Source organism: Frieseomelitta varia, unplaced genomic scaffold (assembly GCF_011392965.1).
Source record: "Frieseomelitta varia isolate USP_RPSP 00005682 unplaced genomic scaffold, Fvar_1.2 scaffold_245, whole genome shotgun sequence".
NCBI lineage: Eukaryota > Metazoa > Arthropoda > Insecta > Hymenoptera > Apidae > Frieseomelitta > Frieseomelitta varia.
Window position 1 is genome coordinate 277,573 of NW_025109974.1, and position 22,338 is coordinate 299,910.

The window sequence follows — 22,338 nt, forward strand, 5'->3', positions numbered from 1 at the left end:
TAGTAGTTTGTATTTTAGTAATTGAACACAACACTCACATGTGTTTTAATTCATACATCAGTCCATTTTAGTCTATGCTGTTGCTGTTCATTTTTTTTTATTACTAATAGCGATAAAAAAAGACTGAAAAACCTTATACATAATAGATAATAGATATAAGTGCTAAAATAAGAGTAAATTTTAAGCTTCAAAGATTTTAAGCAAGTAGAACTTCTTTAAACTACCTTCTTTATCATTTCTCTAGTATTTTAATCATGTTTTACTACAAATTCGTTGAAAGTTTAACGTTTTAAACACTGCCTATATATTTTTGTAACTATGTAAATGTGAATAAGAAAATTATTTTATGATATAAAAAAAAAGTTTATATGTAAATTATTTGTAGTAAGTATAATACCATGAAAGTGATATCATTTATAAATGTGTAAATTATTACTAGTAATAACAGCAATAGTAATAATTTACACATACATATATAAATAAATAAATATATATGTATATATTCATTTATTTATATATATATATATTTACATATAAATTATATATATGCGTAATTTTATATTTTATACAAAATTTAAGATAAATTTATACAAATAAAGTACATTCTTTCAATTTGTAATAATACTGGAAAAATATTAGCACGCATCTTAATTTATTTTTATCTATTTATCTATTTATAATACACTAGTTATTTTTTATATTGATTCACAAATAGCCAAAAGTATTAATGAATATAAAAATAGGAATTCATAAAAAGTTATAATTAAATACTATTAAACATACTAAATTAATTGAAATTTGAGACGATTTTTCTTCTAACAATATCTTTGTCTTTGAGACATTGAAAAAATTTAATTTTTATTTATTATAAAAAAATATCTAAACTTTTTATTAATTTAATATTTACAAAATAAAATTTCAATACCATAAAAAAGATGTAAGATTTAATAAAAAAAAAAATGAAAAAAATATATTTGTCAATAAAAAAATAAAAATACCTTTAAGATTTCTTTGATAAATTACATAGAAGTAGTACTTTAAATTTTTGTAATTTTGTAAAATTTCCTTTAACGTACTTTTTTAAATTTTTTCTGAAAAAATTTTAAATATTAGTTTTATTACAGAACTTCATTTTATAATGAATATCGTATTTTCTACTTATAATAAATATAAAAAGTAATTAAATATAAAGTCACGTTAAATTTTTTACTAATTACGAAATTAATTTGTCTTACTTCTCATTACATACTAATGACATTAATAAATATAAATGATTTGTTTTTTTCAAATAGAATTAAATATAGGACGAAAAATATGCCTATTAAAGATTTGTGTAATATATCCTAGTTAGGTCTTGTAAATAAATGAAACTCTTTCATTTAATATTTAAATTATTGTTGCCACAAATAAATTTAGTTATGAATTTTAAGAATCTATTACTATATTTATACAAACAACATTTCTATGAAATATGTGAGCTAAGTTGATAACTGTCATGAATTTGAACTATGGCAGTGTGAAATATCTATTATAGTATATCCCAACATTAGTTAAGATAAACATCAAAAAATAAAAAAAGAATCACATCTATTACTCTTTAGTTTAAAGAATTAAATTAATAAACATGACACAAAATATTATAAATTATATTATATTAATCAAGTATGTCTAGGAAAACAATTTTAAAATTTAAAATATATATAAAATAATATTGTATCATATAAGTATTATATATATATTTATATGTAATACTTATATTGTTAAATACCACCAATATTTTTTTATCTTAAACAAATTATTTTGATTGATCCACACACGATGATAGATATTAGAACTTAAGGAAGATAGATATTAAATCGATATATAAAATTATAAGAAAGAAGTCTTTTAAAAAAGCAATTTAAGTTATATATTAAATACATATTTGGTATGCATCTGCAATGGATGAATTATTTTTGTTGGACATACAACAAATTTGATACTTTAAACTCAACTATTTTTACCAATATCTATATTTTTTTATACAATCATTTCCCAAGTCTACAACTACTAAGTGATTGTCAGGTAGTACTGCAATACCTGAAGGACGTCGTAGTTTTGAACTATGCGAATCAATTTCAGTTAAAATATTACCTCCTCCTAACTTTAAAACTTGGATTATACTGCGACCTTTATCGGTACGAGTACCAAGTATTCTGCCTTCTGAATCAACAGCAAGGCCTCCATAAGTACCTTTTCCTATAACATACAACAGATATTAAACACGGCAATTAATGTATAAAACGAAAAATTGTAATTTACCTTTGCCTTCCGAATAAATTTCTTCAGAAAAATCTCCTTTAGCGGAAAATACTTGTATACGACTATCAGCAACTACTATTTCACCATTGGGTCCAACAGTCACAGAAGTGATCAATTTGAACGTACTTCTCTTTCCAACCTGTTAGTTAAGATTTTTGAAAGATAAATACATAACACCGAATATAATAAATGCAGAAAAACAAATTTAAAGAATTAAATATTATCCAACCTGAAAGAGAATTTTGCCATCAGAATCGAACACAAAAACACAGCTTTGACCATTATCTGCAACAAGTATATGACCATAACTTCTATCTACTGCAATATCAATTGGTTCCTGTAGAACAAAATTAATAATATAATGAATAACAAGCAGTAAGTATTTTTTAATACATCTTAAAAATAGACAATACTAACTTGAAACGCATTATGGGAAAAAGATTTAATAGTATCACCTAGGGAACTCATTTCAGTTACTTTTCGTGTTCTCCAATTAACGACAACAATACCTTGCTGAGATATACCAATTCCTGTACAACTACGTCCTTCAAGACCTTCATTAGTTATGTGCCTTTGAAATTCTAAATCACAATTGAGTACCTAAAAATATAATATAATATTGTGTATATGTTACAACTTGAATATTAGAATATAATAAGACTTGTTTATAATTTTAAACGTACTTTTATACGTGAGTTTCCAGTATCTAAAATATATATCATGCCATCATCATTAACAGCAACTGCAACTGGTTGGTGAAATTCGTCTTTTCCAGTTCCACGTCTTCCATATATTTTAATAGGTTCATTATGTTCAGTCGCATCAAAAAATAAAGGATAATCTTTAATAGGTCGCTCAAAAACTGACAACTTTAAAATATAGCGGCTTGCAGATGGAGGTCGGAATAGTACTTCATATGTACCATTTTCTAAATCTACAATTTCAGTATCAATACTGGAACTTTGGTTTTCTGAATGGATACTATCTGCTAAGGTTAATTCTGCAGTAATAAGATCGCCTCCAACATTTCTAGGATGTCCATGGTAATCAACAGTCTCTACTATTACAGCTGCTTGCAGTTTAACTATAGCAGGGTCTTTTAACCGGGCTCTGCATAAGCCTGTTACAAAATATGCGTTATTACTATAAGTAATAATCCTTTCTCATTATCGGCAACTTAAAAATATAAAACAATAACGCTTGCATAATGATTAATAACAAGTTTGAAGCAGGTACTTTACTGTATTATCAATCCTCAGGATACCTGGCAATGTTGTACTAGAACGTACTCTCCCCAAGTTATTAAGAGCTTCCTCTAATTGAGAAAGAGCATTATTGTGATTAAATTCAAAAGTAATAAAAGCATTTTCTTTAGGTTCGCTAAGTGCTGTTGCCGCATCGAGTTGGTCAGATAAACTACCAATTCTTTGTGTAATATTTCGAACTTCAACCTTTAAGAATTATACATATCTTTTATTATGTATACAAAACAGACACATAAAGTTAATATTTTTTTAACCTGATGTCATACCTGATATTGTAATCCTTCACATTCTTGTTGTACTTTATTTTTTTCGGCCTCTATCAACGCATGTTGTTCTTCTAGCACGTGCTTCTTATCTCTTGCAGCAGCCGTAACAGCCGCTTGTAATTCCGTACGTCTCCTTTCAATTTTTGATATAATTTCTGCAAATTCAGTATCTACAGCACTCAAACACCTCTCTATTGAAGCTTCCAAACGTTGTAATTCTGTACTCACAGAATCCTGAGCTTGTGTTAACTAAAATAAGCAAAATTCTATTTATAAATATCACAATGTTTCACGATTAATAAACAATTCGTAAAGAAAAAAATATTGTAAATATTGTTACCTTAGATATACACTCATTTGCTTTGTAGAGTAAGATTTCGGACATCCTCTTTATTGCAATACTAAATGGTATGATAGTATGCTCAGTACATCCTGGTGATGTACCTGCATGATTACCGCCTGTACATACTGTACAAAACACCGTATCACACGTTTCACAAAATAACAATTCTTGATTTATATGAACGGAACATTTTGGAATAACCTGTAATAACAAAGAAATTTTTTACATAATGTGCCTAACAAAACATAAAGAAAAGTTACATGAAAAATACAGTTTCAAACCTCCCGTCTTTGCCTGGACATGAGATCAAGCAGTTGATTCACAAGGAAACTAGGTGGTAAAGCAGGAACTCCACCACGAGGAATTGTTATTAATTCTCTGCAAATAGGACATCGAAAGGCACCAGTCTCACGAGTCTGAGATGCAGCAATTCTTGTTAAGCAATGTAAACATACCTGCAAATAAATGAACAAATAATTAGTAAAATACACTATTACACTAAAATGTTATAATTTAATAAACATAGATGACATGTACCGTGTGTGAACATGGTAATAACTTGGGAGTATGTTCTCCGCCATCATAAACACAAAGACATGTGCCACATGTTAAAAAACTCTCATTAAAATCTTCATAATTTATACTAACTGTCTCCACGAGCATAGAGCTCATACTAACCATCCTCTCCCCTAGTCGTGTCCTGCAAAAAATAAAATATTTCTATTTATGTTATACATTAGCAAGCAAGTTTTGTTTATAAAAAAACTTTACATACAATTTTAACATCTGAAATATCATATTCGAATAAAACGTTATTCTTGTTAATATATTCATATTTGAATGAAACATTATTATTCCGCACATATATAATTTTGAAAAATAGAAACAAGGTCAATATTATTGAAAAGAACTTATTTATTTATTTATTTATTTATTACAAATAACAAAAGGTATAGGATATTGTTGACACAGCAAATTTAAATATAAAGTGTTATTTAAATAATGAAATATTCACAAAGAAATTTTTTATACACATAATAATTGATTTCAATATACATATATCATACATATGTACTCCATTGTTATGACAATGTCACTTTCTATCTGTTTACACTTCCTTAAGAATAAAAATTACATAGGGTGTCACAAAAGTTTACTGATCAAGTAGACGCATTTTGACGTTCGTAATCCGCTTTGATCTTTCAACCGTAATCAGTTGTTAAACATTAAACAAGACAAGTAAAATGAATTACTTATAAAAATATTTGTTGAATAATAAACTCACTGTATAGCTAAACGCAGTGCCTCCATAACGGAGTTAGCCCTGTCGTTGCTTTGAGAAATATATACATCCGTTACATTACACGAGTTTTAGCGGGGTGTCGATGCACGCTTGGATTATATCTCTTTCTTCTTAAATAAATTTTCATTATCAAATGAACCGAACAACACGAATAAGCTTATCAAATAACTTTCGTGCAAATCGCATCTTCTAGTTTCACCACGCTGGTGAACTTGAATATTAAACATACATCGATATCAATAACAAAATATTATGCTTTCAAATGGTATCAAAGTAAAGGAACTTTCTAACTCATGCGATTTTTTTTTTTTATATCCACGATACTCTCAGAGAAAATAACGCTGCGCATTGTTCTTCGTTTTTTCAATTATCATCGACTGCTCCAAACAAAGCACACGTTTGCATAAAACGCTATCAATAAACGTGACACTTATTTCACAATTTTTTCTCCGTAAACAAGCCACGAGATGCAAAGCATATGCCGATGAGAACTCTTTGTCTATCCTTTTTTTCTAAATATCTATTGTCCTCGGCGCAAGAATTGTCGTTGAGACGAATTTTTCTATTTTCAGCGAATTTGCTGCAAGTATAATTTGCGAACCATATTCAAAAAATCAAATGCAAAAAGCTATTCTCTCTGACGTTATTAAGCTTATTTTTGATTCACTTTTGAAATTGTTTATCCCTGCAAATGTATAATGTCATTTTGGATGTTTGCTTTATTATGTGTCACTATCACTCGCGACGTATTCGCGGGACCACGTACATGCCCACCTCGTTCAAATGGTAGCAATAACACTGTCGAAATTCGTCAGTGTTCTGTCGCATTTTTCCAAACAAATACAGACACGAAACAACGACGACCAACCGCATCAGCTGCGGAGCGCAGCGACTCACGTTTTACAGCTGCGCACGTTCTCGCCTGCATCCACAGCCGGCACCACTACCAGGGACGAAGTAATAGGTACACTATGCGGGTGCCCGCGGTTATGATCTACCAAGTTGCGCGTCTTGCTTTTCTCGTTTATGTTTTCATGAAAATCTCCTCGACCGATACACCAGCATTTTCATGGAACACTTAAAGACTATAATTGCAAACAATTCGATCAATCTGTATCGTTTGTCAGTTTCCAACAATTTCCTAGTTATATTTAGACCGAATAGATAAGCAGATTTTTACGAAGGCTATCGTGAATAGATATCAAGTAAATTAGTAGTAAATGGATACAAATGCCGTATTTTTCGTGTGTTTTTGAAACGCTCACAATTTGCGTACGTAGAACGAGTAAGCGTGGCGTTTACAATGCAAGAAATGAAAGTATATACGAAATTCTTCTATTTAAGAAAATATTAAAGTTGAAGCGTTTGTTATGTACGTTACGCGCCGAGTCATATACATCCCTGAGTATTGGCGTACCATCAAGCGTTTACCACGAGAGTGAGAAGAAATATATAGGAGAAAGCGATGATAAAGAAAGAAAGATACACGCGTCTGCCGAAGGGTAAGGAGACGCACACCACCAACGGCAGCACAAAGGCGAAGAAATGCCTGGTATGCTTGTGCGAGGTACACGGCCACATAGTCGGCTGAATTGTCTACTGCGCAGTCGCCCGTTAAAAGGTGTAGCGGCTCATGTGTATATGCTTTGCTTACTTACGTGCACTTGCTAGAGCCGGTCTCTCGGACAGCTGTGTATTTTCTATGGTCACGAATTTCATGTTTTCACAAACTCTCATTTATATAGCATTACATTTACCTCATAATATTTAGAACTCGTTTCTTTTTTTTTTTTTTTAAGTTTTCACGCGATAACTTCAGTCGTACGCGATAATTATGTCTACGTCTGGAAGCATGCATTATTGAAAAAATAGAAGTTTGTCAAACGAGACTCAAAACGGAGAAACAAAACGATAAAACAGGTAGTTAAATTTCATCGTTCAGTTTCGATTTATATCTCTTTATTGATATTTAAAAAGGACTAATAGAAGCAAATTGTACGAAAGAAGTACTTGTACAAATCTTTTTTTTCAATTTTATAAAAATTTTTATAAAATTTTTAGAAAAACTGTTTGAAAGCAAAGGTTGATGGTACCGTCAAAGGGCACCATATTTTGTGACACCATTTTTGTCAATCCCTAAAATACTTAGTCGTATATTATAATGTATAAGTTCTACAAAGTTTTATATCGTAAATGCATATAATTCTTAGGGAAGCTCGTCACGTACTTACATGAATGGACAGCAGCTCATGAAGCTTCCTTTGATAAACTCAGATGATAAGTTATTTTTATACAAGCAATGTATTGGCGCGATATATTATTTATGGCGTCCTAAGGATCTTACACAGGCGTGATATGCACACTAACAAAGCACCATGATACAGCGATTCAAGAGTGGCAGGATCTTCGATATTGTACGACTGTTTACAACAGTATTTTTCAGCGAACTGTGTTCAAATTCTTGGCGTTTGATTTTTTATCACGAGTGGAAGATACCGAGACATAGTAAAACATGCGATACGATTTCTTTTTAATTCCAGAAGAGTTGTACAACGTCAGAAGTTAAAGGCGTGTACATTGACATAAACACATGCGTTTGCAGACTTTATTTAATAGTCGTTGTCACACTTTGCAAATGTAAACAATGAAAATTGATGAACGTAAGTGTATCCCCGATACATGTCACTAACCGAAACCGTATCAGTGTTCTACCGCTTCTTGGCTGATAAACGGTGTATGTTTATCAGTGCATTAACCTTTGCCAATTTTACGTTCAACGAATATTGGCGATTTTCATAATCGCATTCGCGCATATACAAATTTTTATCTCGTATCCCCTCCCCCCCGATACTTTAACATTGAATTATTAAATTATCTTGTGTAACAGCGCCCGAACGAGACCGATTCACAATGACCGTAGAGTTTCAAGACGTGGCGATTTAACAACGATGACAGGTCAACGTTCATTATTTCCTTGCACTGAAAACACCGAAGAGTTTTACAACTCTCAACACAATCCCCCGTGTATAGTTTCCATCGCGGTCATATTTCTCCTCTGCAAACTACTAGAATGACGTTCGTAAGACGAAAGACAAGGATGGCGATATCGATTTCAAACAATGTACATTAAGCTCCAGCAGGTGGCATGGCCACCGGTCCTCGTCTTTCACGGCACGCTGTTTTTCTCGCGAAATGACACGGACAGGCACGACACTGAGAAATTCCCGAAACACAAGAAACAGGGGATGAAAGCACACCCTCGAAACTGTCCTTGCCGGATTGCGCGTGCGCAACGCGATTTAGGTCATACTTATCATGATAGATGAGCGCTAGTTACACACGTTCCAGGGGTTTTCTTTCTTTCTCCATTGAATTGTCGTTGTTTTTCATGGAATTTTTGAAAAAAATTATTACGTTTACGTGATATACTTATTTTAGATTTGACGCACCTCGGGTATTAGCTATCTGTCGTAGAATACACATGCTTTGTAAACATTGGCGAGGTCGGGGTAGCAGTGCGCATCCTTGGCCTCGATGTTGGCAATCTTTGAATAAGTGCTACCAGTGGTGTAGCCAGAGGGGTTTATAAAGGTATTGTAATCTCTGTTGAACTTTAATCGCAAGGAAATTTCGCTACTTCAAGTAATCGTGTTTCTTACCACTGTTAAATAATCGCAACGAAACATTTTATACGTTGGTTTATTAACGAGAGGCGTAGTAATTTCGAGATCTTATGTACACCCAAAATTTACATTCGAGGATGTGTGTTACTATGTGCGGTATCCTTCTTACTCCTGAAACGATTTTCATGCACATGCATGATTCGGGCATGCGCCATTGAATTCAGGTCATTCGAGGCTTGACCGAAATTGAGATTGAAGATTTTTTACTGCATTCTAATATCAAGGATATCCATCGTTCTTCTGTTCTCTACGATCACCGATTTTCACGCAAAAATTAATTAATAATCTTGACAAAGTTTCATTGCTTCATTTGCAAGAACTAAATATGCGTAAGTTTAAAATTTTTACTTTTGTTTCTTAAAATTTAGCAAATGCATGACTTTTTAAAGGGGAATTTTACATGTAACAGTAAAAAACAGGATAATCAAATGTGAAACAAAAGCATGTATTTCAAATCAAAATTTTAAATGGATAAATTAAATTAAATGGATAAATTAATTAATTAAAATATATTATATAATACTTGTGTATTAGCTGTGCATTCTAACTTTTTAAATAACGGATCACATATTTTCCCATATAAATGTTACACGCTTCCTAAATGTTCTATTTAATTCAACGCATTAAACGTGTGACATTAATTCGTGTATACGAGACGTAAAATTAGTGTCACCTTAAAATGCATTTGCATAAGCGTAGGACGCGCTGCAGCATGTGTAACTTAACATAAATTACAACTATTGTGCAGTTCGAAAAACATACAAAGAATACGAGTAATAAATCAAAAACTAAATGGAAAGAAAAGCAGCTCTGTAAATTGATACTTCACCAATACAACAATGCGATTTCTTCGGTTATTAAATTGGAGCACGTTTGTTTAGTCTCTCGTCGAGATTGTGGTTTCATTTTAAAGGTTCTTAATACACTTACTTTAGAATTACCACAGAAAAGGGTTCTTAATATACTTACTTTAGAATTACCACAGTAATGAATTATAACTTTTTAAAGTAGTTTTGCAGATTTACAATGTTTTTAAAAATTTGAATGATTTTTGTAAAATATACGAATAAAAGTTTGTATTCCTTATTATATTATAAATTTTTTCCTATTCCTTACACTCTAATTTCTCTGATACAATTTTCTCATTAGTTTAGTCGTCGGTAGTTTTGATGTTAAACTACCGTTTTTTGTTTTAATGATTCTTCATCTTACAGTAGCGTTAGGAAAATTAAATAATATCTATAATTAATGAAATGATTTATTTTATATATAATCCACTATGTAATATTCATATAATTGTAAGTCAATCATCTCCCTATCTACTTTTATTTTCTGTGTGATCTTTGATCCAATCAATATAACTGTAGACACGGGTAAAGACATCTGGTCGACCTCTTGCACACGGTATGCCCCAGGATACTATACCGATCTGTTCGTTATCAGCAACCAAGGGACCACCAGAATCACCCTGTTCACAAAAATAAGCAATTTAATATACGTGTAACGTTAATGTAATTATTAGAAGTTTATCCTTAACTATTTTACTATATTTAATAACAAAGAAACTAACAATAAGGTGCTTGTGATTTGAACTCTGTAGGGGGAAAAAGTTAAGGACGCGACCGATACATCCCATATATTTAGAGTAATTCTTTTTGAATTAGGTGAGTGGAACTCAATGGTGCTCACTGTTACGCTCTCGACGACATAGTTTTCGCGACGGAATATAAATAAAAAAAAAAAAAAAGTGCCGCTTTAGTTGAGGGATCCTTTGACGTGAAAGGGCCCTCTTCTCAAGTACTCAGCTAGACGTGAATGCACTTACGTGACAAGCGCCTTCACCCCTCTTGTTAAGTGTGCAGATATTGTCGTTGGTGACACGAAAGCTGGCGTTTAAACATTGTTTTTGATCGATTACACTCAGCTGTATATGATACAGCTTGTTCGGCGTTTGTCCAGGATACTTTGATTGTTTGCATATAATTGATACCGCGTCGATAATCATTCGAGTGCATGGAAAAAATAAATGAACGCAACAGTATTGATAAAGAAAAAAGAGCAAATTATAGTTTATAAGAGGCTGATGCTTACGCTAGTGGTACCCCAACCAGACAATACAGCAGGATAATCTATTTTGCTGAAATTTTCACTAGGCAACGCGACAGGTTTCACTTTATCTCCGAAAACGATGTCCTTGTCCACTTTGATTAGCCCAATATCGTTTCTTATCAATGCAGAACTATACTTTGGATGGCTGATTATTTGTTTAGATTGATATACATCGCCACCTTTATTTAAAGTATTGGAACCCAATACGACGGCAATGTCTGAATTATCGAAACTAAACAGATCGGTTGTAAGTGTAAAAAGAGAAATAATGTGCTTTTGTGCATATATGGAAATTTAATTTATATATACTTTGATAAACAATGAGCAGCTGTTAGTATCCATCTATCGTTCAATACGGATCCTCCGCAAAAATGACGATTTTTATAACGAAGTGAAGCTTGATAGGGATATTGCCCATCTTCTGCTACAGAACCACCGACGATTTTTGGAACTTCATTTATACTTGCCGCTGTATTTGATAGTTTTATATAGTAATTCAAGTGGACAATTTATTTAATACATCACTAATTTTTTAATTTAAACCTTGCAGTTTCATGTCGTTGCTGATTTTTTCTATTTAAAATAAAAAAAGTTATTACCTGTTGCTTTAAGAATTGCAATAACGGTGAATATATAAAGAAACAAGAACATTTTGAAGCACGTCGTTTCTTGCGGTAACGAAAAAACTATCAATCTGGTATATCCGGAGACATTTCAAGAGTATTTATACTTTTAATGACCGTGAGAATTAAAGATACACCTGGCCAGTATTTAAATTTAGGTCAGATATTACCTACAAAGAAGCTTATTCAGATGTATCTCACGTGCGCTGTGATAAAAGCGAAGAAAACCCGAACTGAATGGTTACTGCTACCGCTTAAGAGGAAAACGATTCCAAACTAACAATTTTAGTCGAAATCTATTCATTTATCTTTCGATGGGGGTTTTCTGACCATGGCTCAACATAAGATAGTTCCTTAATGGGTGTCATTTCTATCTTATCTTCGTTTTGTTTCGCTTTTATTAATTCTGTCTTTGTTTTATACGCAAATCTTTTAAAAATTAAGTCAAAAAGGTTGATTTTCAATCTGCTCACTTCCATATATCTTTCTTGTTTGGAAGCTGGAAGTTGATCATATTACGACCGACTAATGAATAATTATAAAATAATAGTTGCGAATCAGTTTGGACAAAAGAACATCGATTTCGATGTATAGTAGCGATTATATATTTGGTTTATCCGATTCGCGTCCCTTCGTCGATCAATGACTCAAAGAGGATTATTCGAGAGCCTTATTAAACGGGCGCGCAGGACAATTTAAAAAGGCACAAAGCTGCACAATTTATTCCATTATGACATGACTCACCCTGATTATGTTCCATTCAGAGACGGTGACTGGGTGATTGGCCTCATTCAAATTGCATGGTAGTGGTAAGAGTCTAATTCTGTCGTCATACACGAAGGCACACTGTGCGCTCAAATTAAATTCATATTGCTTTTAGATATCGCTATGAATATAAAGACAACATCGTTATAATATCCATAAAGGCATACATAAATAGAAACAATTTTATTTTCAATAATTTTACCGAAAATGTATACGTATGATTTCATATGTTTTATTTCGAGGAGTTCAGTTACTGGGCGTGGTTCAAAAAAATTGCTGGATAATTGTGAAATGGACAAGGAATAAGGATGATTTAACGCAATGAAATGTACATGTTATAATAAAGAAGAGAAAACATCAACTTGTACAACTTGAATTTCCTTTATTTAAATGAATCAGAGGTAATATGAACCGTCGATGTAACGTTACTTGTATAAAAATCAAACTCAATTTCGTTCTGCATTCCCTGCTTTCAATTCTTGAATACTATCAACGCAATTATATGATAAGTGCGAACTATTGCGTGTTATTCTAATTAACTGAAACTACAAACATACATGAGTGTCGCAATCGCTCATATTCCCTGTAGCTTATATGTATAAAATATTCATATGTCTCACAATCAGAAATTAATGATCAGACCTATACCGCTTCTCCCGTGCACACAAGTAAATAAATAAACATAGAAAAAAAGCTTGGCGATAAGTAATTTTTTTCTATCGCATATATATATATATATATTTTTAATTTATGTATTCGATAATATATATATATATATGTATGTATGTATATATATATATATATATATTATATAAATTGTCCGTTCCCTTATACATATAAATATCATCGTTTATAAAAGCTACTGTTTCGGTATCACTTGCCGTTGGTCACGCTTTAATGCACGTCTATTTTTTGGAAAACCGTGTGAAAGTAAACGTATGCAATATTATATATTTGAAACAGCGTGAATCATTGGCTTATCTCTTTTCATTTTGTTTTATCTGTGTTCGCTTAAACGTATATTATAATTATTCACCTTGTACCGATAAAACATGATTGTCTAATATTTTTAATATAACTGTATATTACAAACTATGTCTTATCTGATTTGAACGATGCTCCTTACCAATAATACACTAGGGCGCGATTGAGTATTTTTATACGGCATGTCCTTTGTAACACTTGTTACACATAGAATAACATTAATAGTACTAAAAATATAAACATTATTTCGTTTCATTTTTAAACTTTAAATCAAGAGTTATAATTTAACTCTTCAGGGACGACATTTATACATTGTACTGACTCCTTTGCAACTTTTACCGGAAATTATTTCAACAATATTATTATAAATTTCATAGTTATAGCTACAGAAATTATTATTAGTATAGTTTTAATTTATGAAAATTATCAAAAAGTCCAAATTATCAACATCAGGCGTCATCCTTGAAGTGTTAATAATTAGACAGTGCAAAATCAAATGTCAGCACCTCATTTAACGAGACGGATTTCATTTGGAACTGCATGAATCATGTACACTTAAAATATTCTTTCGCTAGTTAAGTGTAAATAAAAATACTTTCTTACCACTGAAATACTTATATAGAAATAATTCTTATATTTATATAGAAATAATTATAGAAAATGTAAGAAAGAAAAAAAAGATTTATATTTTTAGTACAAAAGCTATTTAACTTATTTAATTTTAATTTTTATTCACCCAAACGTTAAGCGTTAAGAAATGCACAGCGGTATTAAGAATCATATAAAATATGCACATCGGACGTGAAAAAGGTAAAAATAAAACTTACTTTATAATTTTTTATCTTCAATTTACAATAAACAATTCTACTTAAATAGGAATACTTTTCATCGATAGTTAATGTATATTTTTATTCCTTTTTCTTTTTTTTGAGTTTTGTAAATACGTTTTGAACGCAAAGAAACCTAAAAATCCGTCTATTTTTATTATAATATGATAATTTAAGTATCAACTATGTTTGAATTGGTCAAAAATAAATAAATAGAAACATGCTTTGTACAATCATGTAAATTCACTTGTAAGGTCTTTTGTAATGATGTTTAATGAAGTGACCAAAATTATGTGATAAAGTTATTTTATATTAACATTCATTTACTGTAAATGTTCTAGAAAATATGTGTATACAGAAGGTTAATAGCCAAATTGCAAATTGATTTAAAATATTTAGTAACTTAAATTCGTAATATCACATGGTGCTGCCATCCAATATTGTAAGTGTGTAAGTGTATACAGAATGATGGCTATATTTTATTCTAGGCCATAAAACTCCGTCACTTATTGGCTATAAAGTATTTAAGTATATTATTCGATTTTGGTTTACTAGTTGTCGGCCAAGAACGGGTCACTTCTCTTTGTATATCAATCGGTAAAGATTTAAGAACGGCCGCATCAATTTTTGGAGACAATTGCATTGGTGATGAAGGACTAAGTCGAAGGTCAGCCATTTCGTTGCTTGGAGATTCTCTACGTCCACTTAACCATACTTCCAATCTGGTCTTTTTTGGTAAAGGTTCTATTTCGTTCAAAACATCATCGTCCACGGTTTGGTTATTAGTACCTATTGATTTGGAAATTGGAGATGAAGTGGTACTCATCGCAGAACCGTCGTTACTATCTTGATTCACACTCATTGGTGATCCGAGATTAATGTCAGAAACGCCTTCTTCCGAGCTTATATCTAAGACGGATTGAACAGCGACTTGTTTTCGCAAAAAAGATGTAATACTATTTTTACCGGAAGATCTTTCCTCAAATTTCGTGAAAGCAACGCCTAAAAGGGTTAAATGGAATGGTTTAGAAACATCGACAGTACGATGAAACAGTTTCATTGCTAATGCTAGCATTTTAGCGTGATCGTAAACTCCAGATTTTGAAGAAGGCAGTAGATGTTTTGGTAAAGCGCATTGTCGGGTTTCTCTTTTACCCGAAGCTGATTTATTAAAATCATGTTTTCTGACTGTTAATCTCATAGCAACAGGGATTCTTCCATCCTCCATAGCTAATTCCGTTAATCTTCTCAGAAGTGCTCCTAGCCGTGATTCTACTTCGGCTATCAAAGAAACACTCTTGAAGCCATCTTCTAATCCTATACTCTGTCTCTTTCCTGTCGGTTTTACAACAGTCTCGTCGATGCCTTCAGCATTATCTTTTAATTTTCGTGCTAAGTCAACACCGATTTTCTTCTCTAATGCTTCTAAAGGTGTTTTTCGCACATCGTCCACAGTTTTTATGTTATTGGATATTAACAATTCTGTTGTCTTTTGCCCAATACCAGGTATTTTAGATACAGACTCTATGGTAGATAATAGCATAGCTGCACTGCAAGGAAATATTAGTGTTTGCTGATTTGGTTTATGCAATGAACCCACTAACTTTGCTAAGAGCTTGTTATGTCCTATCCCAGCACTGCATGTAATATGCAAATCTTTATAAATTTGTTCTCTTATTTCTACTGCAATTTTGGAAGCTATAATTAATCTAGCATGACAACCACAAGGACATTCTTCTTCGGAGGGACCAAATACTTTGCCAACTGGATTTTCATCTTCCATATTAATACTCATATTCAATTCTGAATCATTCCCAGAATTCATATATTTTTGTACGATAGATGTTACGTCCAAAAAATTGTCATCAAAACCTAACCTTTCAACTAATGGAGTAAACTGATGTAATATCTTCTGTATTTTAGCAGAGTAATGACGATAGTGTGTTAAGTCTTCACCATTTACCAAGGCTAGCTCTGGACACAAATGTAAAGCTTCCTGCACTGACATACATTTTTTAATTCCATATTCTCGTGCTAAGTAATTGCTTGTTACTACTATATTTTTTTGTTGTACTCCCAATGGTTTGCCTTGTAGCTCTGGATGCCTTAGCATCTCTATTTGAGCATAAAAACAGTCAACATCTATATGAATTATAGTTCTTGGATGTCTTATAATTGCATCAAAGTCAATGGAATCCATTGAGGTTAATTTACAAACGATGCAATACAATATTATTCATAGAATCTTTATCACATGAATGTTTTATTTAATACTTTAACATAGTATAATCTGTAACATTAAATACCTAGTTAGTATTATAAATGATAAAATTAAGTAATTTGTAAACAATTATCATTAACATAATGAGCAATATAAATTTATAAATATTTATTACCTTTTTAGAAAACAAATTTGATTAAAAATATATTTTTAAATGCATATTTTTTCACTTTACTTGGCATTAATAAAGAATAATTTTCTTTTCTTGTTACTAACACACTTTAACACAGTAATTTTTAAGTCTATAAGTGTTACCTATCGATATGTTTAATTGTAGACGTATATCTAAAAAATAGGTTAAGTTATCCAGTCAAAACATACAAACTATTTACTGTTTTCAACTTACGTATGGAAGCTTACAATTGTATAACTAATTATCATTTTTATTCTTAAATAAATTAATCCAAAATACGTTTATTAAAATAGCTTTATTTTATAATTTCTTAGAACTTTCTTTAGATCATAAAATAAGGTTACCATTATTTAGCGTTCATTTGAAAAGTATCTCACAATCACGTAGAACATTAGCATACAAGTGTATTTTTATTTTCCAGAAATCCGTTAGATCACATTGAATAGACATTAAATTGCAGTTAGAGATATTAAAAAACTCGAATGTTTCTCTACCACGTGTACTTCTTATAAATTTCATCGAAGAAATATATTTTTTCACTGCTGATAAGTTTCGCTGGTAACACGAAACAAAACTATCGTAAAAACTAAATAGAAATTTGTTTACAAACTGTAATGCGACTAATTTATTTTTCACATGGTAGCCATGTTTTGAATTGTCAAAGATATATACGTGTATGCATGTATATATACATACATTCTAAAGATTGGTGCATATGAATATTTTAAGATACATACATGCATCATCAATTTGTGGTACAAATATATTTTTTCCTTACACACAACAGATACGCACGTATAATGGTTCGTTTTCATAAATTTACAGCCAATGACATTCAAAATAAACTAGGGAAATTACTTAACGTATATAGATAAAATTTAAAGCGCAAAACGTATTTTTCCACTAGATATAATCCAATCATATTTTAGATCATCTAGTAAAAATATATCACGAATATAGTAAAAATGAATTACTATAAAAATAGTATCCTCCAGAAAATCTTGTATTGTGTGCTGTGTTTCTAACATACGATTGTGTTTCGTTAATGCGTGTATTTGAACAAAATTGAGCCACCTGCTGCGAAGTTTAAATATTATCTAGAACTTTTTTAGAAGTGTATATTTCTTAGTTGTCTTTTTTATATTTTTCCAATATTTCGCAATATATCATAAGTTAGTTACAAAGAAACATTAAAGATTTGTTGGACGTTTACAATTCAAAAGATAATGAAACATAACCAGCAAATGTATTCAAAGATTTTCCTTCTTGTGTATATTCACTAAAATTTAAAGAAACCAAAAACAACTCGAGATTACAATTTTCTTTGATATCTCGATACTACATTTATAGTTTTTTTTCCCTAACAAATTGATTGACAAAGATTATTTTGACGTTGCAAATTTATTGAATTACACAAATTGAAGCTGGTCTACCAATGAATTGTGAGAAGCCATCTTGGAAAATCCTTTTTGGCATTTCGAACGAATGAAGTGTCAAATATCGATAATTATTTCATCTCACGCGATTGAAACAAAAATTTTTACGAGAATTAAATCCTCTTTAAAAAATTAGATTTTTTTATAACGATCTGGAAACTGAAATGTAAAAATCAATTTCGCGCCATAAAATAGTATTATTCGATAGTCGCGTTTAAAAGCAAGAAAAATATAGAGACGAGTTGCGATACAAATAACTCGAATAAGAAAGGGATAGGAGAATTTTTCTGTTGAAAGTTGGAAATAATATAGGCAAGACGGCTTCGCAAAAAAAATCGTCTAAGAAGATGGCGGAGACCAAAGAATTAGAGGTGAGTGAAGTATTAAAAGTGGTGCAGTGCAGTTAGATTATGTGTGAAATTTTAGAGAAAAGTCGGCAGATCTGCATTGTGAATTTGTCATGGTTATATCCGGATTATCACTGATTTATTTGCGTCAGTGAATTATATTACTAGACGCTTAGTATATTGTTGAGCGCGTTTTTTTCTTCGTTATACTTATTTTTTTTCTTCGGTGAAGTATTAAGATTAATCGATAGGATTTTTTTTTTCGTTATATTGTGCTTATAATTATGTTTCATTTGCCGGAAAAGATGTACAAAAAACGTCGGTCCCTTCGTAATTACAGGTAACCTAAACATTTTCTTTTTTTGAATCTTCTCGTTGTTTCTTTTTTTTTTTCTTCTCGGTTAATTACATGTATTTTGTTCAGACATAACAAAATATATAATAAAAATATATAATATATAAAGTATAAATTCTGTATCATTGTGTTTCTCCCATCCATACAATATGGAGAGAAATACTTTATATGATTGTCTTTAGAATAGAAAACTTGAAGTATGATCTTTATGCCTGGTACTTTAAATTTTATTCCACATTTCTGCAATTATGTTTATACAAGCCAATATAACAGATAAAGTATTTATGTAATTGGATTGAAATAAATGAAATAGAATACAGATTAAAAGATTCTTTCTTTTTTTTATTAAATTATTGTTGTTTGTAAGATGTATTTTTCTTTTAAAATGTCAGTTTAGAATAAGTGTACTATATGAAATACATGCATGCTATACTTTTATGATTGCAGAATATGATATTGAGTTTTCGAGTGTCTGAACTTCAGATGCTTCTTGGTTTTGCTGGTAGAAATAAATCAGGTAGAAAAAACGAATTACAAGCACGTGCTCTAGAATTGTTACGTTTGAGATCCCATCCAATTCAGCTCAAAATACGTGAATTATATAAAACCATACAGTGAGTATAAAATTTACTAATGACAATACAGTTGTTAACTATTTCTGTTATTGTTTGTCAAACTTTTAAATATGTACTTTGTTTGTTTATTTTATTAAAGTAATTGAAAAATATTTTTCTCTTTATATTTACTATGGCATATTGTTATACTTTAAGTATTATATTATTAAATATTAATGAAATTATATTGAGACAAGGTTCTATAGTCATTTTTTGGTATCAAAATTTTGTTTAGAGCTGAACAATTAGCTGCACATCAAATATATGGTCAAACAGGTAGTTCTGGAGAGCCACAAATAGATCAAAACATGCATTCCAGAAGTTATTACACAACAAGGTGAGCATATAAAACAAGTTAATAAATTTATGTGAGATAGCTCTAATTAATTATGTAAGTTAAGTTTAATAATATTTTATTTCCAATTAATATAAAGACAAGCTATTAGTCAACAACAACAGTCACAGTCTTCAGTTTCCAGTGGAAAGGATTTACCACCTGCACATCAAGCCTCTCTACCTCAGGCGCCTAGGACCAATCCAGTATATCAGTCAACAGGATATACTAGTGTAACACCACAAGTAAGTTATTAATAATATTTTATATTATATGTAGAATACTTGTGTATTGTTTATAATGGTTTTTTATTGTTCGTATGACTTATTCACATTTCAGCAAACAGCAAGTGCAACTTATAATCCATATCCATATGCACCAAAAGTTTTACCATCACCATTGCAGATACAACCTAGGAGTCAGTATCCAGTTCATCCAGATGTTAGGCTTAAAAAACTACCATTTTTCGATTTATTGGCTGAATTGTTGAAGCCATCTAGTCTAATGCCTCAAGGATCTATGAGACTTCAAGAAAATACATTTGCATTTCATTTAACACCACAGCAATCAACAGATGTAGCAAGTTCCCGAGATTGTCGCGCAGGAAGTAAAATGGATTATACAGTACAAGTACATTTGGAGATATTGTTTCTTAAAACAATACAAATTTGTATATTTGGATATTCCGCAATCTGTATTATGGATTTCAGATACAAATGCGATTTTGTTTACAAGAAACTTCGTGTGAACAAGAAGACTGTTTTCCACCAAGTATTGCTGTGAAAGTTAATGGAAAACTATGTCCTTTACCTGTAAATATATAGAAATATAAAGACTCTTTATTATGTTGTTTTCTTCCCTCTTACATTAAAATTATAGTAAGATGTTTCACTTCTAAATAAAAAGTTTTATTTTTGTTTCAGAATCCAATACCTACCAATAAACCAGGAGTAGAACCAAAGAGGCCGCCACGGCCTGTCAATATTAGTCCGTTAGTTAAATTATCTCCTACCGTAGCAAATCAAATTCACGTAACATGGTCAGCAGACTATGGAAGACGATATGCAATTGCAATATATTTAGTTCGAAAACTTTCAAGTGCTGAATTATTATCGAGATTAAAAAATAGGGGAGTTCGACATTCGGATTATACAAGAGGTTTAAGTAAGTAGTTGCAGGTAGCATTTCATATATTTTGTATTGAAAATCAATGCAATTGAAATTATGATTTCTTTAGTTAAGGAAAAACTTAATGAAGATGCAGACAGTGAAATAGCAACAACGTCGCTTAGAGTGTCGTTAGCTTGTCCGTTAGGGAAGATGCGAATGTGTACACCATGTCGTGCGTCGACATGTTCACACTTACAATGTTTTGATGCCTCGTTATTCCTTCAAATGAATGAAAGAAAACCTACATGGAATTGCCCAGTGTGTGATAAATCGGCGTTATATGATAATCTTGTTATCGATGGATATTTTCAAGAAGTTTTAAATTCTAAGAAACTATTACCAGATGTAAATGAAATTCAATTGTTGCAAGATGGTTCCTGGGAAAATTTGGTTCCAAAGAAAGAGAAGGATAAGGAGAAGAGTGAAACAAAAGTCATTACAAATTCGCAAGATCGTAAAATCGATGTGGATACTGTTGATTTAGGTGAGTTTTCATTTCATGTGTTATATATTTAACATTACAGATCACATTTAAAAATATTTAAAAATAAATATTCTTATATTGATACGATCAGATAATTATATCATTGTTTAGATGAAAGCAATCTTACACCTCCAAAACAAAAGAAACGAGCTGAGATTATTGATTTAATATCAGACAGTGATGACGATGATGAACATACGACACCAACGCAAAGTATAAAAAAGATGACTAGTGGTACTTCTTCACCAAAAAAGTCACAAACTAGTTCGATCAGCAGTACAAGTGAATCACCAGAGTTGATGATAATTGATTTAGAATAGGATATTTATAGCTATTATAAAATTGCCAAATTTTATACAGAACGAAAACCAAAAGTTTGTTAGTTCTGTGATCGTCTTACGAGGAAGTCACCATGTAAAAATAAGTGTAAATGAAATCATGATCAAGTTTTTACTTTTGGTACTTAAAATTGGAAGAAAAGCGAAATAATATTTCTTTCCTATGTATCAGTACGCATAGAACTCCTATATCATTTCAATGGATAAAGGAAAAGAAAAATAAATTGACGTCACTAAAATCAAACTAAATTTAGAATAAAATATCTTAATATAGTTTTCATCATCGTAAAAAAAAATTATATAATTTCATTCAAAACAAAATATTTTTATTTTGTAGTTATAAGCTTCTTATTAGCCTTGCTATGTTAATGAAAGAG

At 31.0% G+C, this 22,338-nt stretch overlaps 4 protein-coding genes and 1 long non-coding RNA gene across 10 annotated transcripts; 2 read left to right on the forward strand and 3 right to left on the reverse strand.

The window, feature by feature from the left end:
• Positions 1-1,768: 1,768 nt before the first annotated feature.
• On the reverse strand, positions 1,769-8,366 carry LOC122528101 (tripartite motif-containing protein 2-like). Of its 3 annotated transcripts, none has more exons than XM_043652845.1 (11): positions 7,710-8,366; positions 4,713-4,875; positions 4,457-4,630; positions 4,173-4,376; positions 3,833-4,081; positions 3,566-3,752; positions 2,985-3,421; positions 2,719-2,901; positions 2,531-2,638; positions 2,302-2,440; positions 1,769-2,238 (listed from the first exon to the last, which is right to left on the reverse strand). In XM_043652845.1, exons 1-11 carry the CDS (start codon positions 7,727-7,729, stop codon positions 2,000-2,002), a joined length of 2,103 nt encoding a protein of 700 aa, XP_043508780.1. In that variant the 5' UTR covers positions 7,730-8,366; the 3' UTR covers positions 1,769-1,999. The 3 variants fall into 3 exon arrangements, with proteins under 3 accessions (XP_043508780.1, XP_043508779.1, XP_043508778.1); XM_043652844.1 differs by lacking the exon at positions 7,710-8,366 and adding an exon at positions 5,461-6,185; XM_043652843.1 differs by lacking the exon at positions 7,710-8,366 and adding an exon at positions 4,951-5,061.
• On the forward strand, positions 8,366-11,000 carry LOC122528107. Its single transcript, XR_006306494.1, has 3 exons — positions 8,366-9,490; positions 10,529-10,672; positions 10,762-11,000. It is a non-coding gene; the product is annotated as an uncharacterized LOC122528107 (long non-coding RNA).
• On the reverse strand, positions 10,419-11,954 carry LOC122528106 (chymotrypsin-2-like). Its single transcript, XM_043652853.1, has 5 exons — positions 11,870-11,954; positions 11,580-11,739; positions 11,253-11,502; positions 10,987-11,124; positions 10,419-10,629 (listed from the first exon to the last, which is right to left on the reverse strand). Exons 1-5 carry the CDS (start codon positions 11,919-11,921, stop codon positions 10,477-10,479), a joined length of 753 nt encoding a protein of 250 aa, XP_043508788.1. The 5' UTR covers positions 11,922-11,954; the 3' UTR covers positions 10,419-10,476.
• Positions 11,955-14,378: 2,424 nt separating this feature from the next.
• On the reverse strand, positions 14,379-17,561 carry LOC122528103 (DNA polymerase iota). The gene is made up of 3 exons (XM_043652850.1): positions 17,228-17,561; positions 16,866-17,035; positions 14,379-16,759 (listed from the first exon to the last, which is right to left on the reverse strand). The coding sequence occupies exon 3, from the start codon at positions 16,667-16,669 to the stop codon at positions 14,972-14,974; it is 1,698 nt and encodes a 565-aa protein (XP_043508785.1). The 5' UTR covers positions 16,670-16,759; positions 16,866-17,035; positions 17,228-17,561; the 3' UTR covers positions 14,379-14,971.
• Positions 17,562-17,910: 349 nt separating this feature from the next.
• On the forward strand, positions 17,911-22,200 carry LOC122528102 (E3 SUMO-protein ligase PIAS3). Of its 4 annotated transcripts, none has more exons than XM_043652848.1 (9): positions 17,911-18,690; positions 18,972-19,006; positions 19,871-19,972; positions 20,070-20,214; positions 20,309-20,599; positions 20,680-20,781; positions 20,893-21,133; positions 21,207-21,623; positions 21,735-22,200. In XM_043652848.1, the coding sequence occupies exons 1-9, from the start codon at positions 18,667-18,669 to the stop codon at positions 21,941-21,943; spliced, it is 1,566 nt and encodes a 521-aa protein (XP_043508783.1). In that variant the 5' UTR covers positions 17,911-18,666; the 3' UTR covers positions 21,944-22,200. The 4 variants fall into 4 exon arrangements, with proteins under 4 accessions (XP_043508783.1, XP_043508781.1, XP_043508784.1 ...); XM_043652846.1 differs by lacking the exon at positions 18,972-19,006 and adding an exon at positions 19,469-19,635; XM_043652847.1 differs by lacking the exon at positions 17,911-18,690 and adding an exon at positions 19,469-19,635 and having other exon boundaries at positions 18,697-19,006.
• The last annotated feature ends 138 nt before the right edge of the window (positions 22,201-22,338 follow it).